Raw genomic sequence first — 23,958 nt, forward strand, 5'->3', positions numbered from 1 at the left:
TGTGGTGTCATGTGGTGTCATGTGATGTCATGTGGTGTCATGTGATGTCATGTGGTGTCATGATCTCAACAATCGCATACACAGAAGGTAAAAACAAGGTGACTCCTGAAAGGCAAAAACAAAATACAAAGTAAAATAAAGTGTAGAAAATAAATGGAAGAGTATCTCTGTACTATATGTACTATATGTACTGTATGTACTGTATGTACTATATGTACTATATGTACTGTATGTACTGTGTGTACCGTAGCTACTATATGTACTGTATGTACTATATGTACTGTTCCTACTATATGTACTGTATGTACTATATGTACTGTATCTACTGTACTGTATGTACTATATGTATTACATTACATTACAGTCATTTAGCCGACACTTTTATCCAAAGTGACTTACAATAATGTACTGTATGTACTGCATGTATTATATGTACTGTATGTATTATATGTACTGTAAGTACTGTATGTACACCATGTACACTATGTACTGTATGTACCATATGTGCTGTATGTATTGTATGTATTATATGTACTGTTAAGTACTGTATGTACACCATGTACACTATGTACTGTATGTACTGTATGTACTATATGTACTGTATGTACTGCATGGATAAAGCTTCATTGTGATCATAACACACACGGACAGAAATCATCAACATCTTCCACAGTGACAGCAGAGTGTGGTGGTCCTGACTGACCTCCAGCAGGACCCTCTGCTCCAGGTTCTTGTAGGTTCTGTGGAGCAACTCCTTGGTTCCCAGAACACCATACCACATCATGTTCTTAGTGCGACTCCTACACACACACACACACACACACACACACACACACACACACACACACACACACAGAGTTCAATACACCCTCTATTCCATTGATCCTAGGAGTGGGTCTCTTTCCTTAAAACGCCAAAGATGGCAGAAGTGAATCTGTAGAATCTTCCAGAAGCAGAACTCTGAGAAGGTGAAAAGACCTCATGAAGTGTAGGTGTGTGTGTCTGTCCAGCCGATACACATATTATTATTACAGGCTTACAGCACTCATTAGCAGGGACATGCTGTGTGGATGCTGAACTCCTACACTCTGGGCTTGTCAGGACGGGTGTGTAGCAAGGTATATGTCGCAGGGTGTGTGGAGCACGGTGTGTGTAGCAGGGTGTGTGGAGCAGGGTGTGTGTAGCAGGGTGTGTGTAGCAGGGTGTGTGGAGCAGGGTGTATGTCGCAGGGTGTGTGGAGCACGGTGTGTGGAGCAGGATGTGTGGAGCAGGGTGTGTGTAGCAGGGTGTGTGGAGCAGGATGTGTGGAGCAGGGTGTGTGTAGCAGGATGTGTGGAGCAGGGTGTATGTAGCAGGGTGTGTGGAGCACGGTGTGTGGAGCAGGATGTGTGGAGCAGGGTGTGTGTAGCAGGGTGTGTGTAGCAGGATGTGTGGAGCAGGGTGTGTGCAGCAGGGTGTGTAGCAGGGTGTGTGTAGCAGGATGTGTGGAGCAGGGTGTGTGGAGCAGGATGTGTGGAGCAGGGTGTGTGCAGCAGGGTGTGTAGCAGGATGTGTGTAGCAGGATGTGTGAAGCAGGGTGTGTGCAGCAGGGTGTGTAGCAGGGTGTGTGTAGCAGGATGTGTGGAGCAGGGTGTGTGCAGCAGGGTGTGTAGCAGGGTGTGTGTAGTCGTACCGGCACTTCTCCGGATGTTCGTCTCTCTTGTTGTTGAAGTCCAGGGAGATTTTGGCGTCCAGGCCAATGCCGAAGTAGTTGTTCATCACACACTTTTCTGTGTAGCAGTCCCTACCACACACACACACAAACACACACACAACAATAATACACAAAACAGCATAATTACCAACACTACACAACCCACAACAACACACAAAAAAAACAACAGCAGCAACACAACCACACAGCACAACATATAGTAACACACACCAGCACACAATTATGCAACAACACAACCATGTTTATGCAATGAGAGAGATGCCATGTGTAGAATAATTACCAACCAGCTGCTGACAGATAGACATATACAGATGGACTGACAGACACACACAGACATACAAACAGACAGACAGACACACATAGACATACACAGACACACACAGAGAGAAAGACACACATACAGACAGACAGACACACACACACATACAGACAGAGAGGAAGACACACATACAGACAGACAGGCAGACAGACAGACACACATACAGACAGAAAGAGAGACTTACATGTTGTCAGGGTCACAGCTGAAGGGGTCGGCGTTCACCAAAAGTCTGCTGATCACAGAGCTACTGGAGAGAGAGCCTGACACACACACACACACACACACACACACACACACACACACACACACACACACACACACACACAGTGGGTTTTTGGCTGGAGCGGAGCAGCGGAGCAGCCCTACAAACACGAATGTCGCTGACAGACTGGGTGACCACGTTGGACATGACTGGGCTGCCGGATCAGGTGACAAACGATGTCACTGAAGTTACACGACTGGTCGGCCGAGCGTCGAGAGGCATGAGGGAGACCGCAGCGCTAAAACACCTCACATAACCACAAATGGCTGCACCTCGGGTGACCCGGCTGTTCAACTCCTGAAGTTTGCAGACGACACAACCATCACTGGCCTTATCTGGGATGGTGACGAGTCTGCATGTAGACGGGAGGTTGATCAGCCGGCCCTCTGGTGTGGCCATAACAACCTGGAGCTGAACACGCTAGAAACTGTGGAGAAGACAGTGGACTTCAGGAGGAGCCCCCCAACACTGCCCCCCCCCACCATACTCAACAGCATGGTGTCTACAATGAAAACCTACAGATTTCTGGGTTCCACAGTCTCCCAGGACCCAAGGTGGGCATCCAACAGACACACAATCATCAAGAAGGCCCAGCAGAGGATGTACTTCCTCCACCAGCTCAGGAAGTTCAACCTGCCTCAGGAACTGCTGATTCAGCTCTACACTGCAATAATCCAGTCTGTCCTCAGCACATCCATCACTGTCTGGTCTGGTTTGGCCACCAAACAGGACAGGGACAGACTACAATGGACAGTTAAGTCTGCAGAGAAAACCACTGGTGCCAACCTGCCCTCCATTCAGGACTTATACACCTCCAGACTCAGGAAACGGGCAGACAACATCACTGCAGACCCATCACACCCTGGTCACACCCTGTTCCAACTCCTCCCCTCTGGTGGGCGCTACAGAGCACTGTACCCCAAAACAACCAGATATTAAAACAGTTTCTATCAGCAGGCTGTCATTCAAATGAATGCTTAACACTGTCAATGAACCCACCCATGTTGTAGTATATACTGTACTGCACATGTTGTATATACTGTACTGTACTGCACATGTTGTATATACTGTACTGCACATGTTGTACAGACTGTACTGCACATGTTGTATATACTGTACTGTACATGTTGTACAGACTGTACTGCACATGTTGTATAGACTGTACTGCACATGTTGTATATACTGTACTGCACATGTTGTATATACTGTACTGTACTGCACATGTTGTATATACTGTACTGTACTGCACATGTTGTATATACTGTACTGTACATGTTGTATATACTGTACTGTACTGCACATGTTGTATATACTGTACATGTTGTATATACTGTACTGTACTGCACATGTTGTATATACTGTACTGCACATGTTGTATATACTGTACTGTACATGTTGTATATACTGTACTGTACTGCACATGTTGTATATACTGTACTGTACTGCACATGTTGTATATACTGTACTGTACATGTTGTATATACTGTACTGTACTGCACATGTTGTATATACTGTACTGCACATGTTGTATATACTGTACTGTACTGCACATGTTGTATATACTGTACTGCACATGTTGTATATACTGTACTGTACATGTTGTATATACTGTACTGTACATGTTGTATTGACTGTACTGCACATGTTGTATATACTGCACTGTGCATGTTGTATATACTGTACTGCACATGTTGTATAGACTGTACTGCACATGTTGTATATACTGCACTGTGCATGTTGTATATAATGTACTGCACATGTTGTATAGACTGTACTGTACATTGTACGTATACTGGTACACTGTCATGTCCATCTACTTCAGGCATGTATGTAAGTAACCTGCTAACATATATTTCAGCATCTCTGATATATTCTCTGCATTATTCCACTTTATCACCTCTTACTTCACCTGTATAAGTCAGTCCTTGTGTATATATGTGAAGATTGTTGTGTGTTGTGTTGTAGTGTTGTTATTCTATGTTAAGTACACTGAAAGAGCTTCGAAACCAAAGTCACATTCCATGTATGTGCAAACCTACATGGATTCTGCATTTAATATCGGACAGACAAGCCATAATATGAGAAAAGTAGTCCGCGGTGGTGTAGCGGTCTAAGCATCGGCTTTGTGTCGATGCAGTTGCCCACTGGGGACCGGGGTTTGCGCCTTGGTCTCGTCAGATCTGACTACGGCCGGACTTGATGAAGCAGCAATAATTGGCAACGCTGTCTTCGGGAGGGGGAGGAGTCGGCTTGTGTTCGTCACATGAATGCGTCTCTGGGTGTGTCGGAAAAAGCAGTGGTTCGGCCTGGATTCGCCTGGTCACGAAAGTGGGGAGGCGTCTCCTTCGAGACTGCCGGCCGGAGAGATGCAGTTGGCGAACGCATGCAGTACGAGAGTGGGTTTTGAATTAAAATAGGGATCGATTGGCCACTAAATTGGGAGAAAAAGGGGAAAATCAGAAATAAATTATTAAAAAAAATAAATAGAAAGATCGTCTGTGTCATTACCAGTAAGCGGGATATTAAGCTGAGCATCCTTTGCATAACAGTGAAAATTAATATTCTGATGACGGATGATCTGACCCAGGGGAAGCATGTAAATGGAAAATAATAATGGACCAAGAATTGACCCCTGGGGGACACCACATGCGAGGGGGGCTGGGGATGAAAAGAATTTTCCCATAACAACAGAGAAAGATTTGTCATATAGGTAGGATTGGAACCAGGCAAGAGCAGTATCCTTAATGGCAAAATAGTTTTCCAGGCGATTTAAAAGGATGTCATGGTCTCTGAGTACACAGAGAGCCACGAAACCAGAGTCACATTCCATGTAAGTGCAAACCTACATGTCCTATAAACATGATTCTGATTCTGAAACAATCACTGACAAAACCCTCACTGGTGAATTCACAAAAGGATTGTATGGCCTTTGCGGCTGCTAAACTTGCACAAACAAGACAAAAAGGAAACTGTGTACTTCTCAAAGTATCCGCAAAGGGTGAAATGCACTCCTAACTTAAATTAAGTAATATGCATACATTTGATGGATAATTGGCCCCTTTCTATGCAAATGAGCCTCATTGCAAAACACCAGTGCTAATAGCCACATGCAGTTAGAGTGAAAATGATTAGCATCTTCAGAGAGTTGGTGGTGACTGACGCCCGAACTGACAAGTGATTATGGCAGCAGTGACTGTAGCCGGGCAAAGGGATCATCATGCCAGGCCTGCTCATGGCGGATATTTCGAAGGAGAATATCGCTTTGTGATTTAACTGAGACTGAAATCAGGATCAGAATACTTTATTCCTCCCCGAGGGGAAATTGGGTAATTTGTTGGTGACCCCGACGTGAGTCATGGAAAACGAAGCTACCAGTGTAGCGGCAGTGGCTTACGCCGTCTAGCTCAAACTGCCCAACTTCTAGGAGACGGCTGTGGCAGCATGGTTCGCTTACATCGAACCCCAGTTCGCGATTAGTAACATCACCGTGGATGAGACCAAGTACTACTACGTTGTGGCAGCAGTCAGAACATCTACGGCGTCACGGATATTGGGCCTGCTGCAAGCCCCGCCGCCCATGGTTAAGTGCAGCACAATCAAGAGACACTTGCTGCAGGCTTTTGAGCTAGCAGAGGTGGGGCGGGTGGACTGGTTGTTTTTGCTGCAAAGCTTGGGAGACGGCAAGCCATCGGAGCTAATGGACAAGATGCTGAGTATGCTGGGTTCGTGCGACCCCATCTTCCTTTTCGGCCAGCTGTTCCTCCGTCAGCTCCCCTCGCACGTCCGTGCTGCCTTGGCCAGCTCCAAGTTGTTCACCACCAGCAACTTTCGGGAGCTGGCCACAGAGGCTGACAGGATTTCTCTGGCCAGCCGAACAACAGTGTGCGGCCGCTCTGCTGCCTGCCCACGCTCTTCCACCACTGCCGGTGGAGGCTGCGGGTGCGGCGGCGGCAGCGGTTTCTCGTCGGCAGCAGGACTCAGGGGGGATTGTGGGTAGACACAAGGCTGAGGTTTTGATATTGTGAACTGTTCACTTGAAGTTTGTTGGAGGAAATAAACGACCCACGGCTGTGTGGTCAAAAGGAGAAGTGGTCTCATCTCCTCTCTTACATCCTCCACATCGTCTGTGAAATCATTCACAGACAGGCTGCAGGGTGCCAGGTCCAACAGTTCTTGCTATACTTGATGACATCAAGGAGGACACTGCGCCTGCCTACTGTGTTCTTGGTGCAAAGCCACCATTTATACTTTGCTACAAGGATAATCGCACTCAGCTGCAAAACTTTATGGGTGTGTTTGCGCTGTATTAGCACAATATCTTTTGTGAATGGGACCTCGAGATGGGGCAGATAGCGGTTGCAAGTGATGCACAGTTCACGGTGCTATCAGCACCGCAGTCCATTCTTTGTGAATTCACCTGTCGGTACAGTCATGGAAAACTGAGAGTCATCCACATATAGAAACTAACGAAAGGGGAGGAGGAGTTAACAGATAATTAGAATAGTTATAATTACAATAGATTAAGTTGTCATTGAAATCAAACATCCCAAGATATAAGCAAAAAGTATTGTTCTTGCAGCAGCTGCATTTATAACCTTTTTTTGTTTGTTTTTTTACTTGAACGTAGCTTAACCATGTCATGTGATATGCTGCTTCAGTACACTTTAACAACAAATATTACTGGGACCACGGCAGAAAACTGCAGATGAGCATGGAATCTCCAGGAATCCACATTATAGACACTACCACTGACCAACCCTCTAACACACTGGCCAACATTTCGAACATTGACCATACACGCTGCAGACATGTACTAGGTTTTGACCTAGTCTTGTTTTCTTTTTTCCCCACTACAAGGTAAACTGATGCACAACTAGAAGGGAACCCTGAACCTAGAAAACTGTCACAGTGCCTTACTCTGCTTGTTGATCTGTGTGTTTGGACCAAAACTACTACTACCATTACTACCATTACTACTACTACTACTACTACTACTACTACTACTACTTTTGGCTGCTCCCATTTGGGGGCGCCACAGCAGAGCATCCGTTTTCATCTCTTCCTGTCCTCTGCATCTTCGTCTGTCACACCAGCCACCTGCATGTCCTCCCTCACCACATCCATAAACCTCCTCTTTGGCCTTCCTCTTCTCCTCTTCCCTGGCAGCTCCATATTCAGCATCCTTCTCCCGATATACCCAGCATCTCTCCTCCACACATGTCCACACCATCTCAATCTTGTCTCTCTTGCTTTGTCTCCAAACCGTCCAACCTGAGCTGTCCCTCTAATATACTCGTTCCTAACCCTGTCCTTCTTCATCACTCCCAGTGAAAATCTTATCATCTTCAACTCTGCCACCTCCAGCTCCTCCTCCTGTCTTTTCATCAGTGCCACTGTCTCCAAACCATACAACATAGCTGGTCTCACAACCATCTTGTAAACCTTCCCTTTAACTCTTGCTGATACCCTTCTGTCACAAATCACTCCTGACACTCTTCTCCACCCACTCCACCCTGCCTGCACTCTCTTCTTCACCTCTCTTCTGCACTCCCCATTACTTTGGACACTTGACCCCAAGTATTTCAACTCATATACCTTCGTCACTTCTACTCCTTGCATCCTCACCATTCCACTGTCCTCCCTCTCATTCATGCATAGGTATTCCGTCTTGCTCCAACTGACTTTCATTCCTCTTCTCTCCAGTACATACCTCCACCTCTCCAGGCTCTCCTCCACCTGCACTCTACTCTCACTACAGATCACAATGTCATCCGTGAACATCATAGTCCACGGAGACTCCTGCCTGATCTCGTCCGTCAACCTGTCCATCACCATTGCAAACAAGAAAGGGCTCAGAGCCGATCCTTGATGTAATCCCACCTCCACCTTGAACCCATCTGTCATTCCTACCACACACCTCACCACTGTCACACTTCCCTCATACATATCCTGCATCACTCCTACATACTTCTCTGCAACTCCCAACTTCCTCATACAATACCACACCTCCTCTCTCGGCACTCCGTCGTATGCTTTCTCTAAATCTACAAAGACACAATGTAACTCCTTCTGGCCTCCTCTATACTTCTCCATCAACATTCTCAAAGCAAACATCACATCTGTGGTGCTCTTTCCTGGCATGAAACCATACTGCTGCTGCTGATCGTCACCTCTCCTCTTAACCTAGCTTCTATTACTCTTTCTCTCCTCTTAACCTAGCTCCTATTACTCTTTCTCTCCTCTTAACCTAGCTCCTATTACTCTTTCCCAAATCTTCATGCTGTGGCTGATCAACTTTATACCTCTGTAGTTGTTACAGTCCTGCACATCGCCCTTGTTCTTGAAAATCGGTACCAGTATGCTTCTTCTCCACTCCTCAGGCATCCTCTCACTTTCCAAGATTGTGTTAAACAATCTAGTTAAAAACCCCACTGCCATCTCTCCTAAACATCTCCATGCCTCCACAGGTATGTCATCAGGACCAACTGCCTTTCCACTCTTCATCCTCTTCATAGCTGCCCTCACCTCCTCCTTGTTAATCCACTGAACTTCCTGATTCACTATCCCCACATCATCCAACCTCCTCTCTCTCATTTTCTTCATTCATCAGCCCCTCAAAGTACTCCTTCCACCTTCTTAGCACACTCTCCTCACTTGTCAGCACATTTCCATCTCTATCCTTGATCACCCTAACCTGCTGCACACCCTTCCCAGCTCGGTCCCCCTGTCTAGCCAATTGGTACAAGTCCTTTTCTCCTTCCTTAGTGTCCAGCCTGTCATGCAGCTCACCATACGCCTTTTCCTTTGCCTTTGCCACCTCTCTCTTTGCTTTACGCTGCATCTCCTTGTACTCCTGTCTACTTTCTTCCTCTATCTGACTATCCCACTTCTTCTTTGCCAACCACTTCCTCTGTATACTTTGCTGTACTTCCTCATTCCACCACCAAGTCTCCTTGCCTTCCTTCTTCTGTCCTGATGACACACCAAGTACCTTCCCAGCTGTCTCCCTCACTATTTCTGCAGTGGTTGCCCAGCCATCCGGCAACTCTTCACTACCACTCAGTGCATGTCTTCAGTCCTCCCTGAACTCCACACAACAGTCTTCCTTCTTCAACTTCCACCATTTGATCCTTGGCTCTGCCTTCACTTTCTTCCTCTTCTTGGTCTCCAAAGTCATCCTACAGACCACCATCCGATGCTGCCTAGCTACGTTCTCCCGTCGCCACCTTGCAGTCTCCAATCCCTTTCAGATTGCGCCTTCTACATAAGATATAGTCCACCTGTGTGCACTTTCCCCCACTCTTATACGTCACTCTGTGTTCCTCCCTCTTCTTGAACTATGTATTCACCACACCCATTTCCACCCTTTTCACAAATCCCCATCATCTGTCCCTCCGCATTCTTGTCCTTGACACCATACCTACCCATCACCTCCTCATCACCTCTGTTCCCTTCACCAACATGTCCATTGAAGTTGCACATTTTCACAAATACTGATACTAAATTATTGCAGTATTTCTCTATCATGGAAAAAAACTGAATTACTACCAGTCCTGTATGTACTAACACAGTAATAGCTCTGTGTTTACTCACGCAGTAATCTCCGACTTAATGTAGTAATATGGGTGTGTTTATCAATACTGTTGTATTTCTTATATAGTTTCTATACGAGGTCATGACAGAGCTCTTACCAGGATAGAGGATCTTGGTGTTGAGCATAGGCATGTTTTCCCTACATCCTGTCTGAACAGGAAGTGAGGTGGAGCTGCCTAGAGACAGGCTGCCTTTACTGATGAGCTTCTCGCAGGGTGTTTTACTGACTGGAGACAGAGACACAAGTAGACAATGACAGAGAGAGAGAGGGAGAGAGGGAGGCAAGAGAAAGAAGAGCGAGAGAGAAGAGAGGAGAGAGTGAGAGACAGAGAGAGGGAGAGAGAGCGAGCGAGGGGCAAGAGAAAGGAGAGAGAGAAGAGAGGAGAGAGAGCAAGAGAAAGAAGAGAGGAGAGAGAGATAGAGAAGAGAGGAGAGAGAGAGAGATAGAGAGAGACTTGCTCAAAGGCTCATGGGTGTTGTGGTATATTTGGTATATTTCAGCTGACAGAGGAGGGGTACTGACCTCTACGTGCAGTCCGGTTGCGGGTGGCACCAGCCGACCCGCTGAACGACGACTGGAGAGAAACTTTATCTTCCTCCTCCGCCTCATACTCGTCTTCCTCCTCTACCCCCAAACCAAATACCCGCTGAGTCTGTGCATTCTGCTCATCCACCGCTGACAGAGAGACAGAAAGCATCATGCTGCACTTTAAAACAAAGCTCATGATGAAAAAGTCAGTTATGGTGTGTCTGTGGATGGGCCTGATGCTCTGCCCGTCTCACCTTTCTCCGTGTGCTCTATGATCTGTCTGATGGCCTTCTTCAGGCTGTTGGCTCGCAGCATCAGCTGCTCCCGAGGTTTAAAGATGGCCGCCGAGGAGGTATTGGTGCGTGGGGAGCAGGGAGTGGCCGTGGGTGGGGTCTGGAGAGGGGGCGAGAGCAGGACTCCCTCTCCCTCCTCCTGCTCCTCAGCGATAGTGGGGGGAGGTACGGGGGAGAGCAGTGTAGAGGCCTGAGCCTCCTCATTGAGGGTTTTCAGCAGGGAGTCAAGTTTCTCCTTCAGAACGCCACACTGCAAAACACACACACACAAGCTGTGTGAATGAGCTGAACATCAGTGGGGTCTGCAGAACCTGGATGTAGTCCACAGATAAGCTAAAGACGGGTCAGCAGACGCTGACTTCCACACCATCAGGACAAACCTCCACATTCCCGAGATCACAATATTTATTTTTCTCCCCAATTGTATTCATCCAATTACCCCACTCTTCTGACCCATCCCGGTCGCTGCTCCACCCCCTCTGCTGATCCAAGGAGGGCTGCAGACCACCACATGCCTCCTCCCATACATGTGGAGTCACCAGCTGCTTCTTTTCACCCGACAGAGAGGAGTTTCACCAGGGGGACGTAGCGCATGGGAGGATCACGCTATTCCCTCCAGTTCCCCTTCCCCCCCCGAACAGGCGCCCCCACCAACCAGAGGAGGCGCTAGTGCAGCAACCAGGACACACACCCACATCCGGCTTCCCACCCCCAGACATGACCAATTGTGTCTGTAGGGACGCCCGACCAAGCCGGAGGTAACACGGGGCTTCGAACCAGCGATCCCCATGTTGGTAGGCAACGGAATAGACCGCTACGCCACCCGGACACCTGATCAAAATAATTCTTACAGTCAGAATAGTAAAACACTTGCAACCAAATCAAGATTCTATTCTGTTCACCAACATCCCAGAAAAGTTGAATCAGTTCATCTGGACACAACGTTTACTGACAGACACGTTTCATCATCATCTAAGAGACCTCTGCAGTCTCACCTGACTGCAGGTGGTCCCCACCCTTATAAACAATACAGTGTCCTCACCTGACTGCAGGTGAGGACAGGAAGAGATGGAAACGGATGATCCGCTGTGGCGTCCCCTACCGGGAGCAGCCGATGACAGTAGTAGTAGTAGTATTACTAGTAGTAGTAGTAGTGGTAGTAGTAATGGTAGTAGTGGTAGTAGTGGTAGTAGTAGTAGAACTGGTGGTAGTAGTAGTAGTTTCTATTATGTAAATGGTCTAACATTCTCACATACTAAATGGAATCGGGTGTATGAATGAAATGAGGAAATGATCAGAGAGGTGAAAAGTTGGATGAATAGTTGGATGGATGGACATAAGATGGATAAATGATGGATGGATGATGGACACCTTACCTTCTTAGCCATGACCTCAGACTCATCTGAGCTCTCGGTGGTTTTCTCGTAAGCCTTCCCAATCCGAGCCACAAAGTCTTTCACCGTCTCACACAGGACTCTAGACACACACCCACAAACAGTTAGAATGAGAATCACACAAAAACCCAGCAGACAGACAGACAGTGAGACAGACACACATACAGTGAGACAGACAGACAGACAGACGGATAGACAGATGAGTGTACTTGGCAGAGGAGATGACCACAGAGTGCTGGTCTGAAGTCAGTATCTTGGAGAGGTGAGCAGCTACTGAGTCTTCATATGTTAAAATCTGCTGCACCTGGATCAGAGGGGGGGGGGCAGAGACAGAGAGAGAGAGGGAGAGACAGAGAAAGCGAGAGAGACAGAGAGCGAGGGAGAGAGACAGAGAGAGAAAGAGGGGGAAGACAGAGAGAGAGAGAGAGCGAGAGAAAGAGAGGGAGAGGGGGGAGAGAGAGCAAGAGAGGGAGAGGGAGAGAGAATCAATACAGCTTTCACCGGCCCATCATGTCTGTGTTAGCAATAAGCTAAACTGAATGGGCAGGTAAAAAGAGGAAGTGATGTCATTTCATGCTACCTCAGAGTCATCGCTGCAGTCCTCAGTGACAGTGGAGGTAGAGTGTTGCCGTGGAAACTTGGTCTCATAGACCATAATACTCCATCTGTAGAAGAAAGAGTACAATCAAATATCTTCAACTGTCTTCTTACCCTCCTCCTCCTCCTCCTCACCGAGAGGCATGTGACCCATCTGACAGCTGCCGACATGTTTTACCTGTCTAACATCTTGGTGCTGGCTCTCTCTAGTTTTTCCAGTATTTGAGGAAGTAGCGTGTCATCGTCACAGGCCGACCCCCAGCCCAGGACCCTTGCCAGGTCATTTCCTGTACCCAGTGGCAAAACACCCAGCTGACACTGCCAAAAACCAGAACAAGAGACATGCAAGTAAAACTCAAACATGCATGATTCATCAACACAAACATCCCTCGAACCCACGATATCTTCCATGCATAGCACCTATCTTTCACACTGCTCCTGTAGATGTGATGATGTCACCTATCTTTCACACTGCTCCATTAGATGTGATGATGTCACCTATCTTTCACACTGCTCCATTAGATGTGATGATGTCACCTATCTTTCACACTGCTCCTTTAGATGTGATGATGTCACCTATCTTTCACACTGCTCCTGTAGATGTGATGATGTCACCTATCTTTCACACTGCTCCATTAGATGTGATGATGTCACCTATCTTTCACACTGCTCCATTAGATGTGATGATGTCACCTATCTTTCACACTGCTCCATTAGATGTGATGATGTCACCTATCTTTCACACTGCTCCTTTAGATGTAATGATGTCACCTATCTTTCACACTGCTCCATTAGATGTGATGATGTCACCTATCTTTCACACTGCTCCTTTAGATGTGATGATGTCACCTATCTTTCACACTGCTCCAGTAGATGTGATGATGTCACCTATCTTTCACACTGCTCCTGTAGATGTGATGACGTCACCTATCTTTCACACTGCTCCATTAGATGTGATGATGTCACCTATCTTTCACACTGCTCCTTTAGATGTGATGATGTCACCTATCTTTCACACTGCTCCTGTAGATGTGATGATGTCACCTATCTTTCACACTGCTCCATTAGATGTGATGATGTCACCTATCTTTCACACTGCTCCTTTAGATGTGATGATGTCACCTATCTTTCACACTGCTCCTTTAGATGTGATGTCACCTATCTTTCACACTGCTCCTGTAGATGTGATGATGTCACCTATCTTTCACACTGCTCCATTAGATGTGATGATGTCACCTATCTTTCACACTGCTCCATTAGATGTGATGATGTCACCTATCTTTCACACTGCTCCTGTAGATGTGATGATGTCACCTGTCTTTCACACTGCTCCTGTAGATGTGATGATGTCACATATCTTTCACACTGATCCTTTAGATGTGATGTCACCTATCTTTCACACTGCTCCATTAGATGTGATGATGTCACCTATCTTTCACACTGCTCCATTAGATGTGATGATGTCACCTATCTTTCACACTGCTCCTGTAGATGTGATGATGTCACCTATCTTTCACACTGCTCCATTAGATGTGATGATGTCACCTATCTTTCACACTGCTCCATTAGATGTGATGATGTCACCTATCTTTCACACTGCTCCAGTAGATGTGATGATGTCACCTATCTTTCACACTGCTCCTGTAGATGTGATGATGTCACCTATCTTTCACACTGCTCCGTTAGATGTGATGATGTCACCTATCTTTCACACTGCTCCTGTAGATGTGATGATGTCACCTATCTTTCACACTGCTCCGTTAGATGTGATGATGTCAGAGTTCTGTAGCTGTCATTTTATATCTGAAGTTTTCATGTTGCTTTGTTTTGATGTTGTTTTGTTATTTCTGTCCGTGTTTATTTGTATCGTGTGTGTGTGTGTGTGTGTGTGTGTGTGTGTGTGTGTGTGTGTGTGTGTGTGTGTGTTACCTGTTTGTGAAGGGTGAGGGTATCTATCTCAGATAGAACCCAGCCCACACTTCCATCACCTCCACACACCAGGATTCGGAACGTATCAAACTTCTGAAACAACCTCAGACTGAGAGCGAGAGAGAGACAGAGAGACAGAGAGACAGAGAGACAGACAGACAGACAGACAGAGAGAGACATACACACATACACAAGTGGTACATGTAAGTGTCTAGAGATATTAGGTGTTACACCATGATGATCAGAACCATGCTTGTTTGGACTGAACCAGGCTGACTGAGCCAGGCTTGTTTGGACTGAACCAGGCTGACTGAACCAGGCTGACTGGGCCAGGCTTGTTTGGACTGAACCAGGCTGACTGAGCCAGGCTTGTTTGGACTGAACCAGGCTGACTGGGCCAGGCTTGTTTGGACTGAACCAGGCTGACTGAGCCAGGCTTGTGCTGACTGAACCAGGCTGACTGGGCCAGGCTTGTTTGGACTGAACCAGGCTGACTGAGCCAGGCTTGTGCTGACTGAACCAGGCTGACTGGGCCAGGCTTGTTTGGACTGAACCAGGCTGACTGGGCCAGGCTTGTGCTGACTGCTGATGGGATGGCATATCGATAATGGTACTTCCCTAGCTGACGTTAAGGCCATGTTAACTAGCCTACAATCAGAACTACGATGTTATGAAGAGAATCTCTAGAACCTGCATCCTGCTGTGCATTTAGACATGTCTGTGGTGGAGCGGCACGCCCCCCCCCCCCGAGCCCCGTTAATCACCCCGGGTGATGAGTGGATGTTCCGTCCTTCATTACAAACCAGTCTGCTGTCTCTTCTCCGTGGACCTGACCTCCCTCCATACAGCTGCTCACCAACACTGTGAGAAGTTAACGGTATGTCTGTGATTTGGATTGTGACATTAAAGATAAGCAGGGATGGGGCGTCCGGGTGGCGTGGCGGTCTATTCCGTTGCCTACCAACACAGGGATCGTCAGTTCGAATCCCCGTGTTACCTCTGGCTTGGTCGGGCGTCTCTACAGACACAATTGACCGTATCTGCGGGTGGGAAGCTGGATGTGAGTATATGTCCTGGTCGCTGCACTAGCGCCTCCCCTGGTCGGTCGGGGCGCCTGTTTGGGGGGGGGGGTAGCGTGATCCTCCCATGCGCTACATCCCCCTGATGAAACTCACTGTCAGGTGAAAAGAAGCGGCTGGTGACTCCACATGTATAGGAGGAGGCATGTGGTAGTCTGCAGCCCTCCCCAGATCAGCAGGGGGGTGGAGCAGAGACCGGGACGGTTCAGAAGAGTGGGGTAATTGGGCGGGTACAATTGGGGAGAAAAGGAGGGAAAAATGAAAAAAGAAAATAGAAACGATCACCCAACCTGAAAACACATGTTGAAACACTCAAACAAGTGTACACACACACACAGACACACACATGCACAGCCCCTCACCCCAGGTGTGGTCCTCCGTTCATCAGGTCAAAGACTTGTGCAGGGTTAAGCAGCTGTTTGAAGCGGCGGAGGAACTTGACCCCCTGGTTGTCTCCGCTCTTGGAGTTGACGAACACCAGGAGAGGACTGGTGCAGGACGGCGGGCACGTCGCCTTCCAGAAACCTGCCCGGACACCAACATCAGCATTACCGATCAAGCAACGAGACCAACAGCAAGACTGAACCTCCCCTATTGAAATAACCCCCTTCCCCATCAGCACTAAGGACTCAGACCCAGCAGGGACAAGCCACGACCATCAGACCTCCAGCTCTGAGGCACCAGCCCCACTGCTCCCACTCGTACATCCCAGCAGCAGCGTCGATAACTGCTGTTTCCCTCTGACACCACAAGATGGCGTGTTAACCTTCCGTAGTATACATCACAAACTTTCCGTCATGTCTCATAAAGACTCGAGGAACTCTATTGAGATGAACCGAGGTCAGGTTGATACCAGCAGTGACGCCAAAGGACCGGACTGTGACATCATCTCTGATGCACCGTTATTGATCCATGATCGTCTCTGATGCACCGTTATTGATCCATGATCATCTCTGATGCACCGTTACTGATCCATGATCATCTCTGATGCACCGTTACTGATCCATGATCATCTCTGATGCACCGTTATTGATCCATGATCGTCTCTGATGCACCGTTACTGATCCATGATCATCTCTGATGCACCGTTATTGATCCATGATCGTCTCTGATGCACCGTTACTGATCCATGATCATCTCTGATGCACCGTTACTGATCCATGATCATCTCTGATGCACCGTTATTGATCCATGATCGTCTCTGACGCACCGTTACTGATACATGATCATCTCTGATGCACCGTTACTGATCCATGATCATCTCTGATGCACCGTTATTGATCCATGATCGTCTCTGATGCACCGTTAGTGATCCATGATCATCTCTGATGCACCGTTACTGATCCATGATCATCTCTGATGCACTGTTATTGATCCATGATCGTCTCTGATGCACCGTTACTGATCCATGATCGTCTCTGACGCACCGTTATTGAGCCATGATCATCTCTGATGCACCGTTATTGATCCATGATGGTCTCTGATGCATGTTATTGATCCATGATTGTCTCTGATGCACTGTTATTGATCCATGATCGTCTCTGATGCACCGTTATTGATCCATGATCATCTCTGATGCACCGTTATTGATCCATGATTGTCTCTGATGCACGTTATTGATCCATGATCATCTCTGATGCACCGTTATTGAGCCATGATGGTCTCTGATGCACGTTATTGATCCATGATCATCTCTGATGCACCGTTATTGAGCCATGATGGTCTCTGATGCACCGTTATTGATCCATGATCAGCACATTAAAGTGCGTCTGGTGTGTTGTTGCAGACATTTACAGTAACAGTTTACTTTAGTTGCCAAACATCAGCAGTGGATGGAAACTTACTTAGTAACTTGTACTTACTTATGCCCCTTTTCCACTCCACTCGACTTGCAGACTTGCAGACCAGTGTAGCTGGTCTGCATTGACCTTGGTACCCGCTCCAGTTTTTTTGGAACCTCGTCAAAGGTGGTACCAGAAAAGTTGTAACAGGTACCAAAATGCCGGTACTTTCCAGTAATGGAGAACGAACAAGTTGAGTCGAGTTGAGTTGAGTTGAGCTGGTACCATGTAGTGGAAAAGGGGCATTTGTAAGTTGTACTTAGAAACGTAATTAGTAACTTGTACTTACTTAGTAACTTGTACTTACTTAGTAACTTGTACTTAGTAACTTGTACATACTTAGTGACTTGTACTTAGTAACTTACTTAGTAACTTGTACTTACTTAGCAACTTGTACTTACTTAGTAACTTGTACTTAGTAACTTACTTAGTAACTTGTACTTAGTAACTTACTTAGCAACTTGTACTTACTTAGTAACTTATTTAGTAAATAGTAAGATGTGGTTATGTTAAAATATGACATTGGATTTAATTTTTCACAACATGCAAAGTGAAAGTCAGATGCTTTTCACCACTGCTTTTGGATGACTTCTCCATAACGTCTAATTCAAACTCCATGACTACAAGAAACAAGTTCTAGAGTTGCTATTGTTATAAAACGACATATGATGTTTAAGTCAGACAATATGTCAGTTACTGTATATGAGACACTGCTCTCATCAACTGTCCCCCCCTTTTTCTCCCCAGTTATACGTGGCCAATTCCCCTACTCTTCTGAGCCATCTCGGTCACTGCTCCACCCACTCTGCTGATCCGGGGAGGGCTGCAGACTCCGATCCATGTGGAGTTGCCAGCTGCTACTTTTCAACTGACCGTGAGGAGTTTCGCCAGGGGGACATAGCGCGTGGGAGGATCACGCTATTCCCCCAGTTCCCCCTCCCCTCTGAACTGGCGCCCTGACCTACCAGAGGAGGCGCTAATGCAGCGACCAGGACACATACCCACATCCGGCTTCCCACCCGCAGACACGGCCAATTGTGTCTGTAGGGACGCCCGACCAAGCCAGCGGTAACACGGGGATTCGAACCAGCAATCCCTGTGTTGGTACGAAACGGAATAGACCGCCACACCACCTGGACGACCCTTCTCATCAACTGTTCTGAGTAATATTTTGTACTTGTCCATTTAAAGTCACTGACGAAAGTGTACTCATCCAGTATGCTGACGACAAGCTTGTTAGCTAACTGGCAGGAACGCCAGCCAGCGGAGACTTGTGTTAGCATACCGGGCTAGTTAGCTAACTGACAGGAACGCCAGCCAGCGGAGACTTGTGTTAGCATACTGAGCTAGTTAGCTAACTGACAGGAACGCTAGCCAGCGGAGACTTGTGTTAGCATACCGAGCTAGTTAGCTAACTGACAGGAACGCTAGCCAGCGGAGACTTGTGTTAGCATACCGAGACAAAGTGCATCTCAGTAACACATACAACTGACATGTCAAAGCCTCGTCACAACGGCTCAACCTGTCGGTATTTTTCTGAATTGGTTATTCAGTCATTAACAGAGCTGATGCTGCTTTACTCAGATTTCCAGGACTTTAACAAAATTACAATTTTCCAGGTTTTTCATCACTGTTTGAACACTGAGAGCAGACTGGTGTAAAATCCGGACTCACCGTCAGAGTCGATGCTGTTGAGCGCTGTGGGAGGAATGACCGACACCTTACACTGACCCAGAGGACACTTCGAGGACAGCTGCTCCTTACAGCCTGTATGGACCTGAAAGACAGGAAGGCCACCAAGCGTTTAAAGACCAACACACGTGCCCATGTAGCTGTCAGCCTGTCAGCTGTCCCATCATTCAGTCAGTTCACCTCAACACGTCTGTGGACAGGTCGTCTCTCTGTCTTTCCACCTGTTGGTGTGTGTCAGTGTGTCTGTCAGGGTGCATTAGTCTGTTGTGTCTCTTGTCTTACCTACCAACCATCCAATCCATCAGTGTTTCTTTATCCTTTTTTTCACCCAATTCTACCTGGCCAATTACCCCACTCTTCTGAGCCGTCCCGGTCTCTGCTCCACCCCCTCTGCTGATCCGGGGAGGGCTGCAGACTACCACATGCCTCCTCCCATACATGTGGAGTCACCAGCCGCTTCTTTTCACCTGACAGCAAGGAGTTCCTCCAGGGGGACGTAGCGCGTGGGAGGATCATGCTATTCCCCCCAGTTCCCCCTTCTCTCCCCCCCAAACAGACGCGCCGACCGACCAGAGGAGGCGCTAGTGCAGCGACCAGGACACATACCCACATCCGGCTTCCCACCCGTAGACACGGCCAATTGTGTCTGTATGGACGCCCGACCAAGCCAGAGGTAACACGGGGATTCGATCCAGCGATCCCCATGTTGGTAGGCAACGGAATAGACCGCTACGCCACCCGGACGCCCGCGCAATCAGTGTTTCTTGAAATGAGTCCCTCCCTACCATTGCTTTGCACCAGAGACATCTCCAGTCCTGCAGCCTCAGCACGCTGCCGCAGGTCTTATCACAGATGGTGCACTTGGCGCTGACCGGCAGGTTCCCCTCCAACCACTGATGAGGCATGGACACCTGCAAGAGAGAGGGAGGAGGAGAGAGGAGGAACACAGGAGATGAAGAAGGCAGAGAAGGGAACGAGAGTCAGTCAGAATAACTCATAACTCCATGTGACCGTCAAATCCACAAACAGAAAATGGTTCTGTAACTTAAATGTCAAAAGTTCAGCGCCACAACAAACTCCTTCAGTTTAAAAGGAAGTGCCCTTCAGCCAAGCCTCCCCGTCACTCCTCTGTCATCAGTTCACATCACATACTGCCAGGCTGCCGTGTTCATGACCTCTGACCTCCTTACTACAACTTGCCAAGAAATACAGCTGATCTGGGCATTATTGTATGAGCGAACCGTTTAACTCATCTGAACCCATGTTAGAAATGAAACCAGGTCATGTGACTGCAGAACACATCAGTGAAATTCAACCACTTTGGTCACATGACTCCATCCATTCATTTGACTCATCTGTGTTTGTAGATGATCAGAGCATCTGACTCTGACGGGTTAACACAGAACATGGACGGAGGGTCGCAGACAAGAGATGTTGTGCCCATCATAATCTGATGGAGACGGAGATGCTGTGTCCATTACAAAGTGATGGAGACGGAGATGGTGTGTCCATCATAAAGTGATGGAGACGGAGACGTTGTGTCCATCATAAAGTGATGGAGATGGAGATGCTGTGTCCATTACAAAGTGATGGAGACGGAGATGGTGTGTCCATCATAAAGTGATGGAGACGGAGACGTTGTGTCCATCATAAAGTGATGGAGATGGAGATGCTGTGTCCATTACAAAGTGATGGAGACGGAGATGGTGTGTCCATCATAAAGTGATGGAGACGGAGACGTTGTGTCCATCATAAAGTGATGGAGATGGAGATGCTGTGTCCATTACAAAGTGATGGAGACGGAGATGGTGTGTCCATCATAAAGTGATGGAGACGGAGACGTTGTGTCCATCATAAAGTGATGGAGATGGAGATGCTGTGTCCATTACAAAGTGATGGAGACGGAGATGGTGTGTCCATCATAAAGTGATGGAGACGGAGACGTTGTGTCCATCATAAAGTGATGGAGATGGAGATGCTGTGTCCATTACAAAGTGATGGAGACGGAGATGCTGTGTCCATCATAAACTAATGGAGACAGAGATGTTGTGTCCATCATAAAGTGATGGAGATGGAGATGCTGTGTCCATTACAAAGTGATGGAGACGCAGATGTTGTGTCCATCATAAAGTGATGGAGACCGAGATGCTGTGTCTATCATAAAGTGATGGAGACGAAGATGTTGTGTCTATCATAAAGTGGAGGAGACAGAGATGTTGTGTCCATCATAAACTGATGGAGACAGAGATGTTGTGTCCATCATAAAGTGATGGAGACGGAGATGCTGTGTCCATTACAAAGTGATGGAGATGGAGATGTTGTGTCCCTCATTAAGTGATGGAGACAGAGATGTTGTGTCCATCATTAAGTGATGGAGACAGAGATGTTGTGTCCCTCATTAAGTGATGGAGACAGAGATGTTGTGTCCATCATTAAGTGATGGAGACAGAGATGCTGTGTCAAAAACAAAGTGATGGAGACGGAGACGTTGTGTCCATCATAAAGTGATGGAGACGGAGATGCTGTGTCCATTACAAAGTGGTGGAGACGGAGATGTTGTGTCCATCATTAAGAGATGGAGACAGAGATGCTCTGTCCATCATACACTGATGGAGATGGAGAGATGGAGATGGTGTGTCCATCATAAAGTGAATGTAGACGGAGATGTTGTGTCCATCATAAAGTGATGGAGACGGAGATGCTGTGTCCATTACAAAGTGGTGGAGACGGAGATGTTGTGTCCATCATTAAGAGATGGAGACAGAGATGCTCTGTCCATCATACACTGATGGAGATGGAGAGATGGAGATGGTGTGTCCATCATAAAGTGAATGTAGACGGAGATGTTGTGTCCATCATAAAGTGATGGAGACGGAGATGCTGTGTCCATTACAAAGTGGTGGAGACGGAGATGTTGTGTCCATCATTAAGAGATGGAGACAGAGATGCTCTGTCCATCATACACTGATGGAGATGGAGAGATGGAGATGGTGTGTCCATCATAAAGTGAATGTAGACGGAGATGTTGTGTCCATCATAAAGTGATGGAGATGGAGATGCTACAGAGATGTTGTGTCCATCATAAACTGATGGAGACAGATGTCGTGTCCATCATAAAGTGACGGAGACGGAGATGGTGTGTCTATCATTAAGTGATGGAGACAGAGATGTTGTGTCCATCATAAACTGATGGAGACAGATGTCGTGTCCATCATAAAGTGACGGAGACAGATGTCGTGTCCATCATAAAGTGACGGAAACGGAGATGGTGTGTCCATCATTAAGTGATGGAGACAGAGATGTTGTGTCCGTCATAAAGTGATGGAGACAGAGATGCTGTGTCCATCATAAACTGATGGAGTCCATGTGTTGTCCATGGGCCTATGTGTTGATGCAGGACGGACAGAACAGATAGCCATATTTTGGATGTGCGTCCAAAGTTGGAACCAGCTGAACTTTTCTCGGACTGAAATACACACAACTGTCCAGTGAACCACATGTGTTCAGCAGGTGGAGCTCGGGTGGAGGTGTAACAGGAGGTGGTGGTACTCCCTGTGTATTCGTCTAAGTAAATTAGAAGACCGAAGAAAGACACTTCATGTTGTCATTGTACAGTTGTTGGGTTACCATGACATTTAAGTCATCCCGTTGTGTAGCAGCACAACTGACAGGATGTTGTGCTGGTCAGGATGCGGGCTTCCTCGTTAGCACCTTTTTTCCAAAACCACCACACCCCGTCTTTCTCTCTGTGTTGTGTCTTAGTCTTGACTGGACTCCATTCACAAAGCGAAGGACACAGTCCTGAATCTCCTGCTTTTACTGTGGCTGTGTGTCTGCTGTGTAGATGTTGGTAAGGTGAGTGTTGTTTAGGCTCCAAACAGGAAGTGTTAAAACAGGAAGTGTTTAAGCTCCAAACAGGAAGTGTTAAAACAGGATGTGTTTAAGCTCCAAACAGGGAGTGTTAAAAGACTTCAGTTTGGATGTAAATGTGTTTTCTTTTCATCTTCCCACATCTTCTGGTGTGGGAAGATGGCGGCGCGGACTCGTGCTTGTGGCGGCCTCACCCAGTGCCGACTATGCAGTGTCTTTGTCCTGTTTACATCTGACTTTGTGTCATTGTGTGAAGAACTTTTGCTTTTAATGTCTGTGCTTGTTGATTTTGTTTGATGGCTCGGAGAGCTGGTGTTGGCTCGGCTGGGAGAGCGGGGCAGGCTAAGCTAACTGCTAGCCCATGCAGACCGGCAGTTCCGATAACACCGCGGGCTGTCTGGCGGCGGCCTCGCCTAGCATGACTGTGTTTTTAGTGTCGTCGTGTGGAGTTGTGTCAAAGGTGTCTGGCTGGGAGAGCTGGTGTTGGATCAGCTGGGGGAGCCTGGTTTGCTGCGTCCTGTGGGCCCAGGGTCCAAGGCCCTGCCCGGAGCTGCGCCCGAAGAGGAAACACCGAGGGCGGTCTGACAGGACGCGGAAGCGGGGCAGGCTAAGCTAACTGCTAGCCCATGCAGACCAGCAGTTCTGACAGTCATCCTGGCTGGCACTCGCACTCCTGGACAGTGACATTTTTGAATTGTGTTGCAAATTTGTTGAATGGACTTTTGTCGACTGTCTGTGTTTTGCTTTGTTCTGTCTGGTTGTGTATGTTTGTGGTGGTGTTGTTTTGTATGTTTTGGGTGGTGTTTTGTATGTTTGTGATGGTGTGGTTTTTGGATGCGTGTTCTT

General features: G+C 47.3%; 1 protein-coding gene across 5 annotated transcripts in view; it reads right to left on the reverse strand.

Annotated features, from left to right (window-relative positions):
- The window catches only part of LOC130116107 (diacylglycerol kinase delta-like), an 88,550-nt gene that overhangs the window by 19,933 nt on the left and 44,659 nt on the right, over nucleotides 1-23,958 (reverse strand). For 4 of the 5 annotated variants that reach the window (XM_056284056.1, XM_056284055.1, XM_056284054.1 and 1 more), the window contains 14 exons: nucleotides 20,028-20,153; nucleotides 19,225-19,327; nucleotides 16,072-16,234; nucleotides 14,631-14,739; nucleotides 12,880-13,019; nucleotides 12,685-12,769; nucleotides 12,314-12,408; nucleotides 12,087-12,186; nucleotides 10,672-10,960; nucleotides 10,412-10,564; nucleotides 9,987-10,115; nucleotides 2,218-2,293; nucleotides 1,673-1,783; nucleotides 704-800 (listed from right to left, as the gene is read on the reverse strand). In XM_056284056.1, coding sequence (XP_056140031.1) covers nucleotides 704-800; nucleotides 1,673-1,783; nucleotides 2,218-2,293; nucleotides 9,987-10,115; nucleotides 10,412-10,564; nucleotides 10,672-10,960; nucleotides 12,087-12,186; nucleotides 12,314-12,408; nucleotides 12,685-12,769; nucleotides 12,880-13,019; nucleotides 14,631-14,739; nucleotides 16,072-16,234; nucleotides 19,225-19,327; nucleotides 20,028-20,153 — 1,776 coding nt within the window. The remainder of the gene's footprint in view (nucleotides 1-703; nucleotides 801-1,672; nucleotides 1,784-2,217; nucleotides 2,294-9,986; nucleotides 10,116-10,411; nucleotides 10,565-10,671; nucleotides 10,961-12,086; nucleotides 12,187-12,313; nucleotides 12,409-12,684; nucleotides 12,770-12,879; nucleotides 13,020-14,630; nucleotides 14,740-16,071; nucleotides 16,235-19,224; nucleotides 19,328-20,027; nucleotides 20,154-23,958) is intronic. The other variant, XM_056284052.1, reaches the window with a different exon arrangement.

This window comes from Lampris incognitus, chromosome 7 (genome assembly GCF_029633865.1).
Source record: "Lampris incognitus isolate fLamInc1 chromosome 7, fLamInc1.hap2, whole genome shotgun sequence".
Taxonomy (NCBI): Eukaryota; Metazoa; Chordata; class Actinopteri; order Lampriformes; family Lampridae; genus Lampris; species Lampris incognitus.